This window comes from Ciconia boyciana, chromosome 13 (genome assembly GCF_034638445.1).
Source record: "Ciconia boyciana chromosome 13, ASM3463844v1, whole genome shotgun sequence".
Taxonomy (NCBI): Eukaryota; Metazoa; Chordata; class Aves; order Ciconiiformes; family Ciconiidae; genus Ciconia; species Ciconia boyciana.
In genome coordinates this window covers 669,922-687,965 of record NC_132946.1, presented here as the reverse complement: position 1 = coordinate 687,965, position 18,044 = coordinate 669,922, and the positions used below count along the sequence as shown (strand labels likewise).

Below are 18,044 nucleotides of genomic sequence, written 5' to 3'. Positions count from 1 at the left end.
AGAGGCTGAAGGCTCGGGCTGAGATTTAGATGCTAGTGGTAAATTGCAACCTTTGACAAAAATGCCTGAGATTTACTACAAAAATCAATAGATGATTCAAACAGTCCAGAACTCGGAAAGGCAAATAACACCACTCCAACAAGAGCCGTTATTGATATTCATGAACAGTGGTGCTCATTACAGGGCCTGCTAACAGGTTCCTAAGATGGATTGCTGCAGGATGGGATGGAGCTACGTGTGTGCATCCACAGAGCGGCACTCCCCTGGCAGGCTGGGATCCACGCTGCCCGGCTGTGCCGGGGCGGCGATCAGCGGCTGGTCCCCGCGGCCGAGCCCTGCGGGAGCTGCCTGGGCCCCCGCTCCCCCAGCTGCTCGCGGTGTGCTGAGCTGGGAGCACAGGGATGCTGTGCCCGGCTGCGAGCGCCCGAGGATGCAGCCCATCAATCTCGGCTCCGGGCAGAATGCTGAGCTGGGAGAATTCCCCGTCCCCGAACGCGCCGGCAGTCAGAGGGCGGCTGGTCCCGGGATCGGCTCAGCGAGGTGTGGGGAGAGGTGTGGTGCTCGCAGGAGGGGAGCGACAGGGCTGACCCAGCTTGGGCGAGAGGAGCGCCGCGGGGCTTGGCCAGGTGTGGGGACCAGCGGCGGGGCTGGTGCTGAGGGCATGCCGGCAGGGAGCAGGGCTGGGGCGCAGCAGGACGGCGCGGGGGGCTCTGCTCCAGCCCTGCTTGGAGAAGGTGCGGCAGCTCCCGGCTGGCACGGTCATGCTGTGGCTGGGCGAGACCACGTAGGAGCTGCCTGGGGCACGTGCACCTTGACGCACGTCCCCGGTGCCCGGCTGCGGGTGCTGCGGGTGCTGCTCTGCTACGTGCAGCTGAGGCAGGGCGGAGGGGCTGCCTGCAGAGCCTACCCGTGGTGCAGCACCTCCGCCGAGCTGGCTGCAGCCACCGGGGAGGCAAATCAAAGGATAACCGTGACTAATGCAATGGGAGGTGTGCACAGGCCGGGGGGGGCATCTAGCAAAGCGTGCAGCACTTGACATTTCAGCGTAATCGTGGGCTCCTATAGAACAGCCCATTAAGTTCAACCATAAATTACTGCTGCTTGCGTCTAATGCAGCGTGGGCCCTCCCGGCGCCTGGCAGGTGGTGGCATTAACCCCGGGGTCCTCCAGCACCCCCGAGCGGTGCCGCCACCCCTGTGAAGGGCTGTGCCCCACATCCCCTCCTTGCCGTGCCAGGCTGATCCGCTGTCCTGCCCCGAGCCCCATGCCCGCTGCCTCGCCTGACCCGTGGGTGCAGTGGGGCTGTGCAGGGCCCCTGGCAGCACTGCACAGGCAGCGGTGCAGCACGGGGCTGCCCAGCCTTGCCCTAAGAAAAGCCCATGCATACGGACCGGTGGTAGCCGCTTTTATTTACACAAAGGGATCACATGCTGAACAAGGAAACTAGTGCCACTAAAGTACCCGTAACAGCAGGATTCTGTGCTTTATTCACAGGACAAAATATCGGTACAATATTTTTCATAGAATTCTTTTTCAAGCAGATACATCTCACTGTCCTTGTGGTTACACACTGCGCTTAAGTGACAAAAGGCAAAGTGGAGTGGCCGGAGCTCTGCCCGCCCCAGCACCGCAGCGGGACGCGGCCCCGAGGGGACAGCCCCACGGCCATTGCCCGCAGTCGGAGGGTGTCCGGGAGCGCCGGTTTGCTTTGGGACACAGAGGAGGGATGTGCCTTGGAGCAGCCTGCAAATGGGCTGCAAGATGGGGCCATCACCATGGCCCCAGGGACCGTGTGGCAAATGGGACCCCACGGAGTGAGCCACGGCACCGCTGACCTGCCGGGACGGGCAGTGCCTGCCGGGCACTCATCCCTCGGTGGCTGCGGCAGGACTCTGTCTCTTCCCCCATCTCGGCTCGCCCTGGAGCATCCCGGCCTCCCGAGGGCTGGGGAAGCCCCTTGCCCGCCTCTGCTCACAGATTCTGGGCAGGATGGGCTGGCCGGGGTGTCCTGGCTCCAGCCCCCCTGGCCCCCCTCACGGAAGACTGCAGCCTCACGTCACCGCCGCTCTGCTCCCAGACGCTTATTCCCACCTGAAGTCCTGCCCGACTGTTTCATAGAATTTGATATTATAAGGTCTATAAAAGTCCCGAAGCTGCTCGATCACCTCGGGGTCTATCTGCACGTGAGTCCTGCCTTTGGACTTGCCCAGGCAGCGAGGCAAGCTGCTGCTCTCTGACTTTTTCAGGCAAGGAAAACCTTTTGTCTTGTTGAAGTAGAAGTGCTTGTCCGTGATAACCCGTTTGATGCCCAGGAAGTCCTGGACTTTGCCCATCTCCCCGGCTGGGTCCGTGATCAGCTTCTCCCCGCTGACAAAGTGGATCTGGGAGAGGGGGAAGTACTGGAGCCAGCTCTCCAGGTGCACAGCGTACATCCCGATGCGGATGGCATTCCAGGACGTGTCCACCAGCCCCAGGCTGCGGTTGCGGAAGGACAGGCCCTCGAAGGTGGGGATGTCTGGCTTCTTGGAGAGCGTCTGCGTGTAGTCTGAGATGGCCCGGGTGACCGGGTTCCTCACCACCACGATCAGCTTCGTGTCCCGGGACATGTTGAAGATTCGCCGTGGTGCCTCCTTGGTGACGAAGTAGCTGGGGGTCTTCTCCACTGTGATCTGGCTGTCGAGCGTTCGCGGCATCAGGCTCCTGCAAGCGAAGCAGAAGGTGATGGTGAGGAAGGAGCCGGGCCAGGCGCGGCACTGGGCGGTGGTGTCTGCAGCGTGGGGCTGGCGTGGTGTCCCCTCCCGGCAGGACAAGGCAGGCACAGCTCCCTCCTGCAGTGCTGCAGAGGGCCCCTGGCCATGACCCGGGTCCATCCCAGCCCCAGGGGACCCCTCGCGCAGCGGACGGGGGCACCGGCAGCCCCGCTGGCACAGCAGCAAGCAGAGATGCTCGGCTCCAGAGGGAGGCCAGAGCCAGGCAGGACGGGGGGCAAGGGCACGGCCAGACTGCCAGGGACCCCGGGGCTGGGTGGCAGCTGGGGCTGCTCCGTCCCCATCATCGGTAAAGTCATTATCAACGTAAGGAAAGCGCCGGAGCTCAGTCTGCAGCCAGGAAGGGGAGCGGGTCCTGCCACCCAGCCCGGCCGCTGGCGCGGGCGCATGACGCAGCAGACAGTCTCTGCTGGAGCCTGTGCTCAGCCTTTCATCCCCCATTCCTACACCAGCTGCCATTTGCAAAAGAAATTACAGCGGCTCCTTCTGGAATTACTGCAGTTACACGGCATCTCTCCTCCCCGATCACACTACGGTGCACCCCAGCTCCCGCGCTCCCGTGCCACTGGCACCGCAGTCAGCACCGTGCCCGGGCAGAGGAGGGTGCCAGCCCAGGAGCGTGCGGGCCTCCAGCACCCACCGGCAGCACAGTCCCTTTGTCCTTCTGCCTTCATCCTGGAGGTGGGCAGGAAATCAGTGCTGCCTGCGCGCAACCCTTGTGCCCAGTGACGGCAAAGGCTGCCGGGGCCGGGCCGCAGGAGCGTGGTGGCTGTGCGATGCCACCGCCATGAGAAGCTGTGGGGAGCGATGGCTGCGTCCCTGGGTGCTGTGCTGCTCCTCCGGCGGGACCCGGGAGCAAGGGGCTGCCCAGGGACACGGGGCTCGTGCCCATGAGGGTATCCCCACCCTGCCGGAGGCTCGGTCAGGCCCAGCGGCTCCCAGATGGGGTCCTGCACGCACCCGGCTGTTTCTGGCGCAGGGAGCTGGGCTGCAAGGCCAGGGAGGGAGCACCAGACTGGGGGAAAATGTAGCATCCCTGCAGCCCAGCTTAGCACTAATTAAATCATTTGCTTTGACATGTGAACATCCAAATCAAATACAAACTAATGGGATGGAAAGATTTATAAATTGGTCTTGTATCACTAGAGTAAACTATCAATCAAATCCATCTCAGCCAGATTCACGGCACCACGGGTCCCCTGGCTGGAGCGCACAGGCAGCGCAGGCAGCCAGGACGAGGCCAGCGTCCCGTGGGTACCGACTGGCACCAGGACGCACGCCGGGGAGCGAGCTGCTGCCACGGCAGCTCCGGGCACGCAGGAGCCCTCCCGGCAGCAGTGCCGCGGCGAGCCGGGCGCCTGCCTTGGGGCCGCTGCCCTCCTGCCCCAGCCCCTCGGGGAGAGGCGCAGGCTGGAAGGGCACCTTCTATTGCAATTACGTTCATTGCTCAGAAGCATCTGCCACTTTTCCCACTTTGCGGTGCAAGTTGGTGGCTCGTGTTCATGAACTGGCTGGTTTGGATTCAGCTGTGCAGCAGAACATGGGCTGAGAGGCACAGTCAGGAGCTGCCTGGGGAGAGTTTTATGGGGAACTGTGGAAAGTGCCTCCAGGAGTGTTTGGTTTTCTTTTTTAACAGAGCCCGTATGTTTAACGCGAGGCGCCCACACGTGCCCGGCACAGAGCAGCACACTGGCTGCCGGAGAGCCCGTGGGCAGCCCAGCCACAGGCACCCCAGGGAGCAGGAGGGGTGTCCCCGGGTCTGCTCCTTACCGGGGCCACAGCAGGGTTCTTCCAAGAGGCAGAGCTCAGCCGGCTCGCTCCCCTCACGGACCCAGGGAGGTGCGCTGGTGCACAGCAAGCGCGTTGCGGTGAGGGGGAGTGGGCAGCGACGCTGCTGCCGTCCGGCCGCATCCGCGCCCTGGCAGTCCCGCGGCACCGGCAGCAGCCCTTGTGTGAGCAGGCGCGTCGTTAACGCAGCTCGTGGGACTCCTTGTGAGCCCCCCGCTCCCCCGCAGCGCATGTCCCCCCCGGCAGGGCTGCCCCGGCTGGGCACCGCCGCGGGCGCCCACCCCTGCAAGGGGACCCGGGGAAGGAGCCTGGGGAGGAGCTGGTGCAACAGTCGCTTTAATAGACGTGGAGCTATGGATGTCTGGGTAACCCAGTGAGGCCTGGAGACAGGAGCAGTCAGGGAAAGCAAACATCAGCAACCCTGGCTGCAGCAATTCAGCTGGAGAGAGCGAGGCACTGATTTATTCATGGGATAAACCCTGCACAACTGCCACGGCCATGCTGCCTCGCTGGCGTGCTACAACACCGGTGTTTCCGAGAGCCGCATCAGTCCGGTGACCGAAACCAGAGGAAACCAGAGGGAGGTTTTCCCTCCAGGGAAACCGGCAGTCATTGCAGGTCCCTAAAGCACGGCCCACAGCCACCGGCTTTGGGGTTTGCTCTGTAGAGAGAAACCCGATGAAAGACCTAACTGGGAGGAGACACAGCAGCAGCCTACAACATCCTGCGTGACAAGGGGACCGCGATGGAAGACCCGGGGCATCGCAGAGGGCAGCAGCACGCGCCGAGGGCGGTGGGTCCCCAGGGGACGCTCCCTGTGAAGGTGACGTGGGGACAAGAAGAGGCCGTGGGCCAGGGGGACTGGATGAGCAGCTGGAAGAGACCTGCGGAGAGCCACTAAAGAGACATGCCCAGGGGTCTGCGCCAGGCTGCCGCGGAGCTACAGAGGATGGTCAAGGCCGTCCTCGCTCCCCCAGGCGCTGGCACAGGGACACGGTCCCTGCACCCTGCACGGTCCCCCTCGGCGAGGGGACGGGGCTGCGCGAGGGGACAGGGGCGGCCTGTGCTGGGGCAGCGTGGCAGCCAGCCCGCGCTCCCTCACGCGCTCTTGACCAGCGTCCTCATTTGAAAGAGAACGAACTAATTCGTTAGCATAAATTAACAGGGCTGTTTTACAGTGGTACCTGAGCATGGACGTGGCTTAATTGGCCTTTCCTGCTGCTCCGCTTCAAACCCCATAAATCCCGATTACGATTCCCATTGTTTAACGGCTGTCAGGAAATGCTAATTTAGCAGCAGGCATCACGGCTGTATCTCCGTATCACAAACAAGTTTCATCATAAATCAGCGCGGGACAGCTTTGTAAGTGATTCACTATTGCAATATATTGGTGGAGAATCATAAAACTGCTGTTTCATTAATGGCTCATCTTCAGGCTTGTTAGACTTTCATTACGTGAGCTATTAGGTCCATGTATTCAAAAAATGAAATTACAGGTTCTAATCCATTATGAAAACCAGAAAATCTCTGCATAGTAAATTACTGAAATGAGACAAGAGTTGTTTTTTTTTAAATGGACTCCCAGTGTTTGCTGCTCCTGAACAACAGAGACTGCTGAGACAACAAAACACAACCCGAATAGATAAATAAATCACCAGTGAAACCATGCAAGGGGGAGAAATGTCACCCAGGCATTCATCTTTACGTTAACGGCGGGATCCCCAGGGCTGCAAGAGCGGGGAAATGCATTGCAAACTTAATTACAGTTGACTTTAAAATTATATTTTTGGACTTCTGCATTCACAGAGTTATTTGCATACAAATAACATGTCACATAGTTTTAAGCCCAGGACTCGCGTGTTTAGGTGTGAAGGCTCTCGGTAGCCGGTGCGGCCGCGGCTCAGGCAGGAGCTGCTCCTGCCGCTTCGGGGACCTGTCCTGGGCGCCCGCGACTGCTAAAGATCCCCAGCCGGCCCCGCACCGGCTCCTGGCACACGCTGAGTGAGCTGCTGCCAGGCGGTGCCAGAGCTGACGCCAGCACGGTGATGGTGACGTACCGGTGACACCGACGGGGAAGGATGGCTGGAGCTCTCACGGGTGCAGAGAGGAGACGCCAAACCTGCCGCTCTTGGGAGAGCTGCTGGATGCCGAGGAACGGTCAGCGGGCACCTCCTCCTGTACCGGGGATGAGGACGGTGCTGCTGGGAGGGGGATGGCGTGGCTGCCCTCACTACCCCACTATATAACGGGTGCTCCCGTGACGGTGGAGCTGGGGGATCACCTCTGCCGCGGGAGGGGCGGGGGCGGCTTTGGTGGTCCGGGAGGGCAGCGTGAGGCTGCTTCCCTCGGCCCCAGCCCTCCCCTCCGAGGCCCCTCGGTTCCCCCGCAGCATGACGGCACTGCCCACGCCGGTGTCACAGCAGCCGCTGCCAGCGCTCTCCCCATCAGCACGGTCAGGCTGAGAAACACCAAGGCTTCCTCCACCCGGCAGCGGTGCACATTCCATCCACACCATATCCTGGTGATGGGAATCTGCGATGCGGCAGAAATGGAGGAGGCCAAAACCGCTGATGCTGAGTGAATAGCAGGACAGCTTTGCACAGAAATCCTTAGGGACGTAGTGGAGCAAACTCCACTCCGGTCTTGCAGCAATGCCACGGGCTGGAGAGCGGAGCAGCCTGTCCCTCCCCTGCACCCGGCTCCCTCCCACTGCCCGGGAGAGAAAAACCACAAGGGAGGGTCACGGCGTGCCCAGCGCTGGCCCAGCCCCACCGCTCTCTGCAGAGGATGCTGTGCCTTGCCCCAGCCCGGGCTCCTGCCCAGCTGAGAGCTGCTGCCTGCTCCGCTGCCCATACCCACCCGCAGCTGCGAGACCCGAGACACGGCCTCGGCCCGTGGAGCATCGCTCCAGGGACGTGCGGGATGGGTCCTCTCCGAGGAGGGACGAGCCTCTGCGGGAGGTGTCGGAAGCTCTTCCTGGCAGTATTGGTGGGACGCAGCTCATCCCTCATTCCTTGCAGATGCCATTCAGCAGCCACAGGCTTTTCACTTCATTTGCTTTTCATTGCTCTTGCCAAGAAAGCCGATGCTCTGACCAACAGAGGCATTTAATTATCAGGGGCATCACAGCTCCCCCCAGGACAGTCCGTCAGTCGGGGGCTGCACGCACGCGTGCTCGACGGTGGCCCTACAAACACTCCCCGGGGCCGGGGCTCCCATGTGGCAGGACCTGTGAGCGTACCAGGGGGAGCGGGGGGCATCCCCGGCACCAGCCAAATCCCCTGCTCAACGCATTACTCTGGCTGGAGAGACAGCATTAATTCCTTTTGAATTAGAGATTATTTTCATTATAGTTACCCAATTCTTAAAGCCCTTTAGTGCCATTTGATATGGGCATTAATGCTCCCTTCCAACCTGCAGATTTAGAGGTTGCGTTTGCCCACGTTACTGGAGAGGGGACACAGGTCAGGTACATCCAGTTGCTGGCATGGCCCCAGGAAAGCTGCTCTCCCCTGACGCGGCCGAGCCAGCGTCACTATGCCCCACGGTGCCTGGGAGCTGGCATGTCCCTGGGCAGCCCCCACGGCCCCACGGCTGTGGGGCAGCAGCAGCGGAGAGCCCGGCCCCGGCTGCGGCTGTGCCCGTGCGAAGGCAGCACCTCGCCCTGAAGGAGTTAACTTTTCACCAGCACCTTTCCTAGACCTGAATTATTAATTTTCTTATAATCTGCCTTTGGGCACCCTGCGGCCCCTACAACACTCCCACATTAAAGAAACATGTGCTCCCTCGCTGGCTGCTCTCCTTTGATGTTGAACATGCGTGAAACACTCTCCCAGGGAGGAATTTGTACAAAAATTCATCAGACGATTGAGATATTGCAGATAAGGGTGCGTGGGGAGAGCGCCCATCCGATAATCCCGTTACAGCACCGGCCCCTCCATCCAGCTTGCGGAGCGCAGGGGAGAGTGGGGCAGCTCCCGGGTAAGTATTTGCCTGCTGCAGCTCGCTGCGTGCGAAGACGTAGCAGGTGCATCCCGGGCTCTCCTCGGAGGCTAGAGACTGACGTGTGCGTAATCCTGGACTCCATCCACTCATCGGCATAAAAACAAACTGTTTAATTTGGCAAAAAACCCTCAAGTGCTGGCTCTTGTGACGAGGGTTGTGCGCTTTCCCTCTCCCAGCTGATGTCGCAGGCTCAGCGGCTGCATCCGGGGACGCTGCCCACGCGCAGGCAGGGAGAGGGGAGCCCGCCAGGCTGGGAGTCAAAATCCTCCAGCACAAGCGAGCACCCGCTTGCTGTCCTCCCGGCAGGGCCGGTCCGGCTGGGGCTTATAGGGTGGTGGGGCAGCGGCGAGGGTCACTGCTCTGTGCGGCACCGGGGAGCTGGAGATGAGCACAGAAACTCTTGCAAGAGCACAGACTGGCATGAGGATGGTCCCACAGGACCGCTCCACCTTGACCGGACGGCAGGTCCCCTCCCCACGCCACAGCCTGCCCCTTGCCCCCTCGGCCGGAGCTCTGCGGGAGGGCTGCCTGCCGCACCGCCCCGGCAGGAGCCGGGGAAAGCCCAGGCAGATTCCCACTGGCAATGGCGGAGTGAGCCCGGCTGCTGCATGGGACTCGGCACCGCAGCAGGAGCCTGGCCCCGAGCTCCCTGCCCACTGCTGAGGGGGCTGCACCATGCCATGCTGTGCCATGCCATGCCACGCTGTGCCGTGCTGTGCCACGCCATGCCACGCTGTGCCGTGCTACAGGTGTGCACAGATGACAGCCACCACTGGCTCTCCGCTGGTGGCCCAGCACTGCTGGGCTCAGCAGGACCGCGGATGGCAGCAGTAGATGAAGGCTCAAGCAAAGCTACATGGAGGTTTAAGCAAAACTGGGTCAAGCACACGAGAAACTGGGGTGTGAGGAAGATAAAAAACTCTCCCTGGCTGAGCGACATCGCAGCGGGCATCTAGGACACAGGGACACCCCAGCCGAGAGCCACACAGCTGGCGGTTTGCAGCGAAAGACCCCTGCCAGGAGTTCAAGGGGCGAACAGGAATCCCCCGGCGCCGCTGCCATGTCCCTGATCCACTAAGGCTGGCAGCACGACAATAACGGGGCTGGGGAGAGGGCTGGCTCCGGGAGCGGGGCTCCTGCAGTGCTGAGCGGGATGGACTTGCTGCGTCCTCCCAGCCCGCACGCTCAAGAGATGCACCGTGTCCGCCCCAGGGAAACGCCGCCCCGAGGGACCAGACCGCAGCCCAGGCAGTGGCTGGCCCGGCCCTGCGTCCCCGCTGCCACCACCCCGTGCTAAGGTAGCCTCAGATTTAATGATGGATCGGCTACCTTTAATAAATGTTTATGTTCAAAGAATTTACACCAGTGCTCACAGACAGTTAATGAGGGACATTTCAATGCATAAAAGCAGTGTGAACACAGTAATTAACTTTGTTGCTGATTCATTTTTAATCATTTGAATGCTCCAGAGATTTGCGGTGCCCTTTAAGTCAACAAAATCTTTTCCAAAGGGCACGCTGCCGACGCCATTCGTGCACTCAAGCCAATGTGTGACTCCCATCTTCCTAAATAACTGTGCAGCGCTGAGTGAGGGTCAGACAAAGCCCAAGGCCAGCGCCGACGGGAGCACGGCTGGGAAGTGTCGGGAGACGAGGGCTTCCCAGCGCAGTGCTCGCGGAGCACAGCTCACCGGCCCTGCCGCTACTGCGGGGTCGGGGCAGGCAGCCCACCAGCGAGCGCACGCATCCCAGCCCGGCCTGAGCCCAGCCGCTGGGAGAGGCCCCGTGGCTCACGGAGAAAGGCTGGGGTCTCCCCCTCTCCCATTTCCAAAGCAACTCCTTCCATAGGTGAAACTTTAAAAATGAATAGTCATTAAAAAAAAAAAATCACCTAGTATGCCGCAGCTGCTGCAGTGATTCCCTAGTTAAAGGCTAGCGTCAGAGACACGTTGCCCACTTGGTGATCTTCCAGTGCTCAGGAGTGTGCAAATGGACGGGACAACATGCCAGCACCAAGAACAACCCACACCGACCCAGCGGTGGGTCCTGGAGACCCCACGTCACACGCCAGCGCTGAGAAAGAGCGACTCCAGCCATGTCTAACGTGCCTGCTGCCGGGGACGCACCTGGGACACGGTCATTGTGCGGAGGACCCAGGGCTGCAGACACCCAAAAGGGCCGGGTGCTGCCGGCTGCTTGCCTGGGTGGCTGCTCTGCTGCCAGAGGCTCTCGGGCACCGCCTGCCCCGGGAGCCTGCTCTGGGCCCTGCTCCCAGCGCGGCGGCAGCGGGTAGCGCACACCCCAGAGCACACACCGCGCGCAGATACCGCAGACAGCGCCTGACCCCCGCGATGGACGCCCAAGGTCACCAGGGACCGGCGTCCTTCACTTGTCAGCTTCATGAAGCATCCGAGCCCACGGCCACGCCAGGTTACGAGCTGGATTTTGTGCTACCAAAGCGAAGGTTAGAACAAATTGCAGCGTTTACAATCAAGGTCACGGAAGACAGAGCAAGAACGCGCATCATTAATATTGAAGGTTTGGCACCCTGCGTGGATTTACCTCCCTGCGTTTCTCCCAGCGCCTTAGCAGGGGAAGCCCTCCCGGGGCCTGAGCGAGGGTGTCCACTGCACCCAGGCCCACCCAGAGGAGGGCAGGGCAGGACCGCTGCCTGCAGGCAGACGTAGGCAAGGCAGCAACCAGGGAACACGCTGCCCGCAGGGCAGCTCCTCACACAAAAGTCTCTGCCGGAGGTTTCGTACCCATTCCTCAGAGCCAGGGCACTCTCTGAAGTCAAGGAAATTTCAAAGCATCCTTGAAGCTTGCTGCCTTCCTCTCTTCTTACTAATTAACTTTAGCAAAATGCACTGTCAGTCAAGCCCACAAAACAGTCCGCGTTGTTGGGCAAAGCCTAATGGGCTCCCATTTGTGTGTGAGCCAACCCGGCCATTAGCAGCGAGCAATTAGCGAGGCGGAGTGCAGGAGCCGGGGCTGTGCCCGCTCCCTCCTCTCCCTCCCGCAGGCACAGGGACGCGGGGATGGCGCAGCGCTGCTGGCAGGGCCCGCTGCCCCAGGACAGCCGCGGCGCCCACCGCTCAGAGCCCGGCAGTGCTCCTCGTGCCGCCGCAGCCCCAGCGGCACCCCGAAAGCAAACGCAGCGCGGGGGGCCCGGGGCAGAGCCCCGGCAGCACGGGTGCCCTCAGGGACCTGTCGCACCGGCGCGTGGGGAAGCCGGGGCTCGGCCCAAGTGCCATCCCTGGGACAGGACTCGGGCAGGTGGATCCACGCGGGAGCCAGACGGGGCTCTCCCCTGTGCCAGCGCCTGCTCCTGGCTCGGCTCCTGCAGACAGAGGCACAGCGGAGGCTGCCAGGCAGGAGCCTGCAGCTGGACCTGCTAGGAAAAGCCCCTCTCTGTGAAAATCACGCTGGAGCATCTGACAGGGTTACTCAGGAATCCTAGGGAGGAAAAGCACACCCTAAGATGCTGTAATTACAGAGTCACCACTCAAAGTTAACTGCAAATTAAACGGCACTGTCTTCCCTGTGTTCTGAAAAATATTGAAGGTTATTGGCACACGCTACCTGCAGCAGGAAAAGCTCTATATTGAACATTTAGTCCAGGATTGGTAATGAATCGATATTCCCCAGTAGCTGGCTGTTTGGTTTCAGTTGTCTTAAAACAGATCTTGCTAAAAATACCTTTCCTGTAGTGTATCTGTAGCTAATGAGGTGGATTAGAGAGGCTGATGGGAATTGGAAATGGCACGGGTGTTTTGGGTCTGAAGTCGGTGAGCAGGCAGCTCCTGGGCGGTGGTCTGGCGCGGGGGAAAGCAGAGGGGTCCGGCTCTGCCCAGCGTGCCGTCTCCCAGAGCGGAGGGAGCCAAGGCTGCCCGGGGCGATGGCAGGAGCTAAGGCAGGAGGCACCATGAAAACAGCAGCTGTGAGCAAGCACAACATTTGGAGCCGGCAAGGACAGGCGGATCAGGAGATGTCCTCTCCTGCTGGTTCTGCCACCTCCACGTCAGACCAACTCCAGGGCAGGGGAAAATGTGGAAAAACGGGAACTGATGTTTTTGGAGCATCAGAGGGGCTCAGCTCTCACGCTGCTCTCAACTGCATCAAAGACCTACTCGGTCCCTCCACTCGGCTCCCCACTGGGGCACAAAATGGGAAGGACGGAGCCGGACCGAGCGCTCGGCTGTCGCAGCAGCCAGGGGCTCCCGCAAGCGAAGTCTCTGCTCAGGACGGGGGAAGCCTTTGCCTTTCCATGGGGTCTGGGCTACCTGCAGAGCCCCCACGGCACCGCAGTGCTCCCCAAGCACAGGAGCATCACCTCTCCCTGGCTGGCAGCTGGGGACGGCCTCTGGCCCCAGCCAGGAGCAGCCTCCCCGCGCCGGGGTCCCGGCGGGGCAGCCCTTCACAGCCAGGTCACGGCGTCAGCTCTGCCCTTCCCCGGGACACGGCTGTCAGCAGGACCCTGCTCTCCTGCTCCCCGGCCTCTTGGCAGAGCGACAGGAGCTCATCACGCTGCGGGTTAGACCTGCTCCGCATTTAATTGCTCCACTTGCAAGGAGGAAAATCAATGCCACGTTTTATACATTAGCAGCCTCTGTGCTTAACTTTTGGCACATTTGTGAAGTTAAAAAAAAGAAGTAATAAAACCAGGGAAGTGTCATTTAATTGTTTTAGCTGAACTAATTTGGAGGCTCCGCTGCTCCGGCGTGATCTCTCCATCGATCCAGACACAAAGCCAGGCCCCGGGCAGCACGTTGCTCACCCGGCCGTGCTCCCACCGCTGCCCCTGCCTCGCTCAGCAGCTGCCTGTCGCCACTGCCACTCACTGTCACAGGCTGCGTCCCTGCGTCCCTCCCGGTCACAGACGAGTCCCTTCACATGGAGGATCCCAGGCTGAACCACGGCTCGGGGCGGGAGGTCGGCTGCTCGGTGCTCACTGCCGCAGCCCCTCGGTGCCAAAGTGTGTGCGGGAGGGGGACACGGCTCCTGCCTCCTGGACCAGCACCACGCTGGGTGCCCTTACGTGCCCCAGGCGGGGTCTGTCCCGGGGCGCAGCCCCTTCCCTTCATTCAGACAGGTGCCGGCAAGTGCTGCCCGGGCCGGGCTCTGTGGCCCCGGCCCTCCTGCAAGGAGCCACGAGCACTTCTGCAGGAGCAGTGCCACGAGGTTCAGTCCTGTGCTGCCTGCGAGGCTCCCAGCCCCGGATTCCCGCACCGACCGTGCGCGTGGGAAGCACAAGAGCCCGGAGAGTTTGCAGGGCCAAGGACTGCGTGGGAGGACCCCAGCTCAGGACTGGGGGGGCTGCTTCCCAGCCAGGCGCTGAGCACATGCAGCTCCCCTCTGAGCAAGGGACTCAGCCAGGACCCATGTCCGCTCCATCGCCTGTCCTGCTACTCTGGATGCTGTTAGACAAAGCACTGCTGCTCCTGTCCTTACAGCCTGTACTGCAGGGCTGCTCCCAGCCGCTTGCTTTTAGGCGATGCGGGATGGGTGACAGTGTCTGATGTCGAAGGGAGGGTGAGGGAAAGACACAGACCTGCCGAAGGGCAAGAGCAGGCGAAGGACACTGCTGCAGCTACTCTCCAAAGGCCAGGAGGAACTGGGCGTGCTGCAGGACAGCCTTAGGAGAGGGAAACACCTTCAGCGAGCTCCACCCGCGCCTGTCCTGGCTCTCCGTCACCTGCCACTGGTACTGCTGCAAAAGGAGCTGAACATTCCCGGCTGCAGGGTCTGCTGTGACCCAAGTACAACGCAGGGCGGCCGATCTGCCTGCGTCTGCAGACAGCCCTCCCCGTGCAGTGCCTGAGCCGCCTCCCCGGGCGTGAACCCCAGCTGCAAGGGCTGGAGCACCAGCCCAGTGCCCAGCAGTCAGGTGCTGCTCAGAGCAGCTCCGATCCGCTCACGGTCAGAAAGCGGCATCCTCACGCCACAGGCACGACTCACGCCTGCCCAGCAAGGAGACAAACCAGGATCCCAGCAGAGCTGGGAGCGAGCCCCATGTCACGGTGCCCCTGACGCGTTTGGCAACCGATGAGCACTGCCCTGCTCTAGAACAGGGGACAACGCCGCTGGGAAACCACTGCTGAGACAGAAGGGCAAGCGAGCTCGGTGTGTGGCCCCGCGGGCTGCCTCCCACTGCCCGCCATGATGCTCCGAGGCACTGACCGCGCCAGACGTCCTTTCTCCCTGCTGCGAGCTCACAGGCACCTGGGGCCAGGCCGAGCCCTCCTCTGCCTCCTGAGGCTGATGCCCAGCAGAAGCACTGCAGCCCTGCCCGAGAGCAGCCCAGAGCTCCTGCAGCGCTCCACAACAGCGCAGCAAACCACCACCAGTACACTGGGTCAGACACCGCGGGGATGAACTGCCTGCAGGACCGAGTGTGGGGCCACAGGCAGGGGATGAGCCCACGGGTGCTGCGACCTGCTCTCACGCAGTACTCGCTGCCTCTCCGTGAGCACCCCTGTGCTCCTCACAAAAGCCTTTACTGAAATTAAAATCCCACCATCTCCTGCTGGAGACGCACTCGCTGTTCTCTGCAAAGTACCAGAGATCTCATCTTATCCACACTTATCTGAGTTCAGAGAGACAAGACGGCGGAGGACAGGGACTGCCCCTCTCACAGAGCCAGAGATAAACCCTGACGGCAGAAGGGTGCTGAGGCACGCTGAGCGGGGCTGCAGGGAAGGCAGCCGTGCCGCCCCGTGGGCTAGTCATTCGCTCGTGTTTCAGAGGCCCCTTCACGCAGGCAACTGTTTCCTCAGCCGGGATGGGAAACCCGTTACCGTCCCGGCTCCAGAGCCCCTTCCCGGCTCCAGAGCCCCTTCCCGGCCGGGCTGGGGCTCGGGCGGCTGCAGCCGCAGCGCTGGCAGCGCTGGCGTGGGCTCCGGCAGCCACGTTCCCACGGCCGGGAGGGCAAGAGCCGCGCAGGGCTGGGGCACGGCTGCCCTGCCCGGAGCCAGCCCGGCCCCGACCCCGCTCGGCTCTGCAGGAGGAGGAGGAGGAGGAGGAGGAGGCGGGAAAACTCCCCGAGCGCGGCCGGGCGACAGGCTCCGCCGGCAGCACAACGCCGCCCGCCCGCGCGGCCCGGCCCGCCCGCTCCCGCCCGCTCCCGCCCCGCCGGCTCCGCCGATGCCGAGGGGGGTGGCAGCGCCCGGGCGGCCCCGAGCCCCCGGTCCGCCACCGGGAGGGGGCGGGGAGAGGGCGGGGGGGCGGTCGCGGCCGGGCAGGGCGGGGGTGCCCGGGCGGGGCGGGGGCCGGTCCGCGGCGCCGCCCTCACCTGTACCACTCCAGCCCGCGGTCGTAGTTCCTGTCGAAGAAGTGGGGCTCGGTGCCCAGGGCGCGCACCTCGGGGTGCGCCCGGATGAACTCCAGCACGGCGCGGGTGCCGCCCTTCTTGACGCCCACCACGATGGCCTGCGGCAGGCGCTTGGCGCCCGGGCGGGCCGGCCCCGGGGGCTCCCGCGGGCGGCGGGCGGGCGCGGCGCTGCCCGCGGGGGGCTCGGCGGGCGGCGGCCGCCCGCACGGCCGCGACTTCTGCAGAAGTTTCTTGGCGGCGGCGGCGCGGGCGGGCGCGCAGCGGGCGCGGGGCGCGGCGGGGCCGCCGCAGCAGCAGAGGAGGCTGTAGCAGAGGTAGGAGCAGGAGAGCGACAGCGTGAAGAGGACGAGGACCCTCCGCGCCAGCCGCCGGGACGGAGCCGGAGCCGCAGCCGGGGCCCGCCCGCTCGGCGCCCTATGCGCCATGGCTCCATGGGGCCGCGCCGCCGGGCATGGCGCGGCCCGGCCCGGCGCGGCTCGGCGGGGCGCGCCGCTGCCCCCGGGGCCCCGCTGCGGCGGCGGCGGCGGCGGCCCGCACCCCGCGCGGCCGCTCCGGCATGTCCCGCGGCTACGCGGCGGCGCGGCCGGGCCGCCCCGGGGGGCTGCGCCCGCCGCCCCGGCCCCTGCGCGCCCGCGGCCCCGCCGCCGCGGCTCCCATCCCCGGCGGGCGCGGCTCGGCTCGGCTCGGCGCGGCGCGGCGCTCGGACGGCGGCGGCGGCGGCTCCGGCTCTCGCCTCCGCGGGAAGTGCCGGGGCAGAGGCGGCTGCGCTGCTATTTAAGGGGCCGCCTGACGTCAGCTCCTCCCGGAGCCCCCGCGATCGCTCGGCGGCCGCAGCCTCCCCCGGGCCGGGCCGGGCCGGGCCGCCGGCACCCGCCGCGCAGAGCCCTCCCGCCCGGGACGGGGACGGGGCTGCCGCGGGGCCGAGCCCGGCCCCCGCCGGCTCTGCCCTGCCCTCCCCTGCCCGGGCGCGGCCCCGGTGCGAGCATCCCGCCCCGGGCCGGTCCCCCGGGCTCCGCCGTGCCGCGGGGGATGGAGGGCAGGGACGGAGGCGCCCGCGGGGGCCGCCCGGCCCCGCGGGCAGCTCCGACCCCGCAGCGAGTCCTCACCACCCGGAGCAGCGGTGCGGGGCCCGGGGCACCCGCGTCTGCCCCCGCGGCCTGGGCCGGGACAGGCGGGCCGGGAGCCGTGCCTCCCGCGGCCGCAGAGTCCCCGGGCCAGGAAGGCGAACCGGCGCCGGGAGCCGGGCAGACAGGGCTCGGGGCCGCGCACCGGCGCGGCTGGCGGCAGGCGGGGTAGCCGCTGGCAGCCAGGCAGCGCGCCCGGCCGGGCCCCGGGGATCCTCCTTCCCGGGTGCCGGAGCCGCTCTGGCCCGCAGCCAGCGTCCTCCGAGGGAGGGGACGGGAGCGAGGGGGGGCCGGCCCGCACGGCAGCAGCGATTGCCGTCCTCGGCAGGGGCAGGAAGAGCAGCCATGGCCGCTGTGGCACGGCCGAGTGAGTAAGGGGGAGAGGCTCGAAAAAGATGCGAGAATTGAATTTCTCTGCCGGGCCGGGGATGCTCAGCGTCGCCTGTACGGTTTGCGATGCCCTGCAAGCGGGCTGACCCAGGCAAACCACAAGGCTGTTGCTGGGTGTGGGTGCAGGTTGTCGCTCTGTCCCTACCCCCCTGGCTCCCTCTGCTTGGCACGGCTTCCTTCCCTCTCGCACCCTGACATCCCAGGCTTCTGCTTGGTTGCTCATGCTACAGCCAAAGGGCTGTGTGCAGCACCGCTTAAACCTCAACAGTCATTGTCCCTGCTTTCTCAGCACAGAAAGCTTGTTCAGCTGCAGAAAACCACTTGTCTTGTTACTCGGAAAGAAGGATGATAATGGAGGGAGACAGGCAAAAAGTGCCAGCCCAACACAAACAAGGTTGCTGCAAGCTCCCTGGCAGCCAGTCCAGGGAGGGGACGAGGTTTCCTCCTGTCGGTGCAGGTGTAAAGAAAGATGGCAAAGATGGCTGAAAAGCAGTGCTCTCCACAGGTGTGGGAGCAGTGGGATTGGACCTCCCTGGGAGTTTAAAAATAGTTTCTTAAGGACGAAAGTCTGCTGGCTCAGGAGAGCTCTGGAACTGGAGGAGAGGGGCTGAGTCCTCGTGGGGCCAACCTCATCACCCTG

General features: G+C 63.7%; 1 protein-coding gene across 1 annotated transcript; it reads right to left on the bottom strand.

The window, feature by feature from the left end:
* Positions 1 to 1,553: 1,553 nt before the first annotated feature.
* HS3ST2 (heparan sulfate-glucosamine 3-sulfotransferase 2) lies at positions 1,554 to 16,315 on the bottom strand. Its single transcript, XM_072878107.1, has 2 exons — positions 15,852 to 16,315; positions 1,554 to 2,700 (listed from the first exon to the last, which is right to left on the bottom strand). Exons 1-2 carry the CDS (start codon positions 16,313 to 16,315, stop codon positions 2,082 to 2,084), a joined length of 1,083 nt encoding a protein of 360 aa, XP_072734208.1. The 3' UTR covers positions 1,554 to 2,081.
* Positions 16,316 to 18,044: the final 1,729 nt, after the last annotated feature.

Bases quoted from the DNA above. Each gene is read 5' to 3' on its own strand.
- HS3ST2 (XM_072878107.1), bottom strand. From the start codon at position 16,315: ATGGCGCATAGGGCGCCGAGCGGGCGGGCCCCGGCTGCGGCTCCGGCT. The intron at 2,701-15,851 runs GTGAGGGCGGCG...CTTCGCTTGCAG, and splicing joins CGCGGGCTGGAGTGGTACAG to GAGCCTGATGCCGCGAACGC.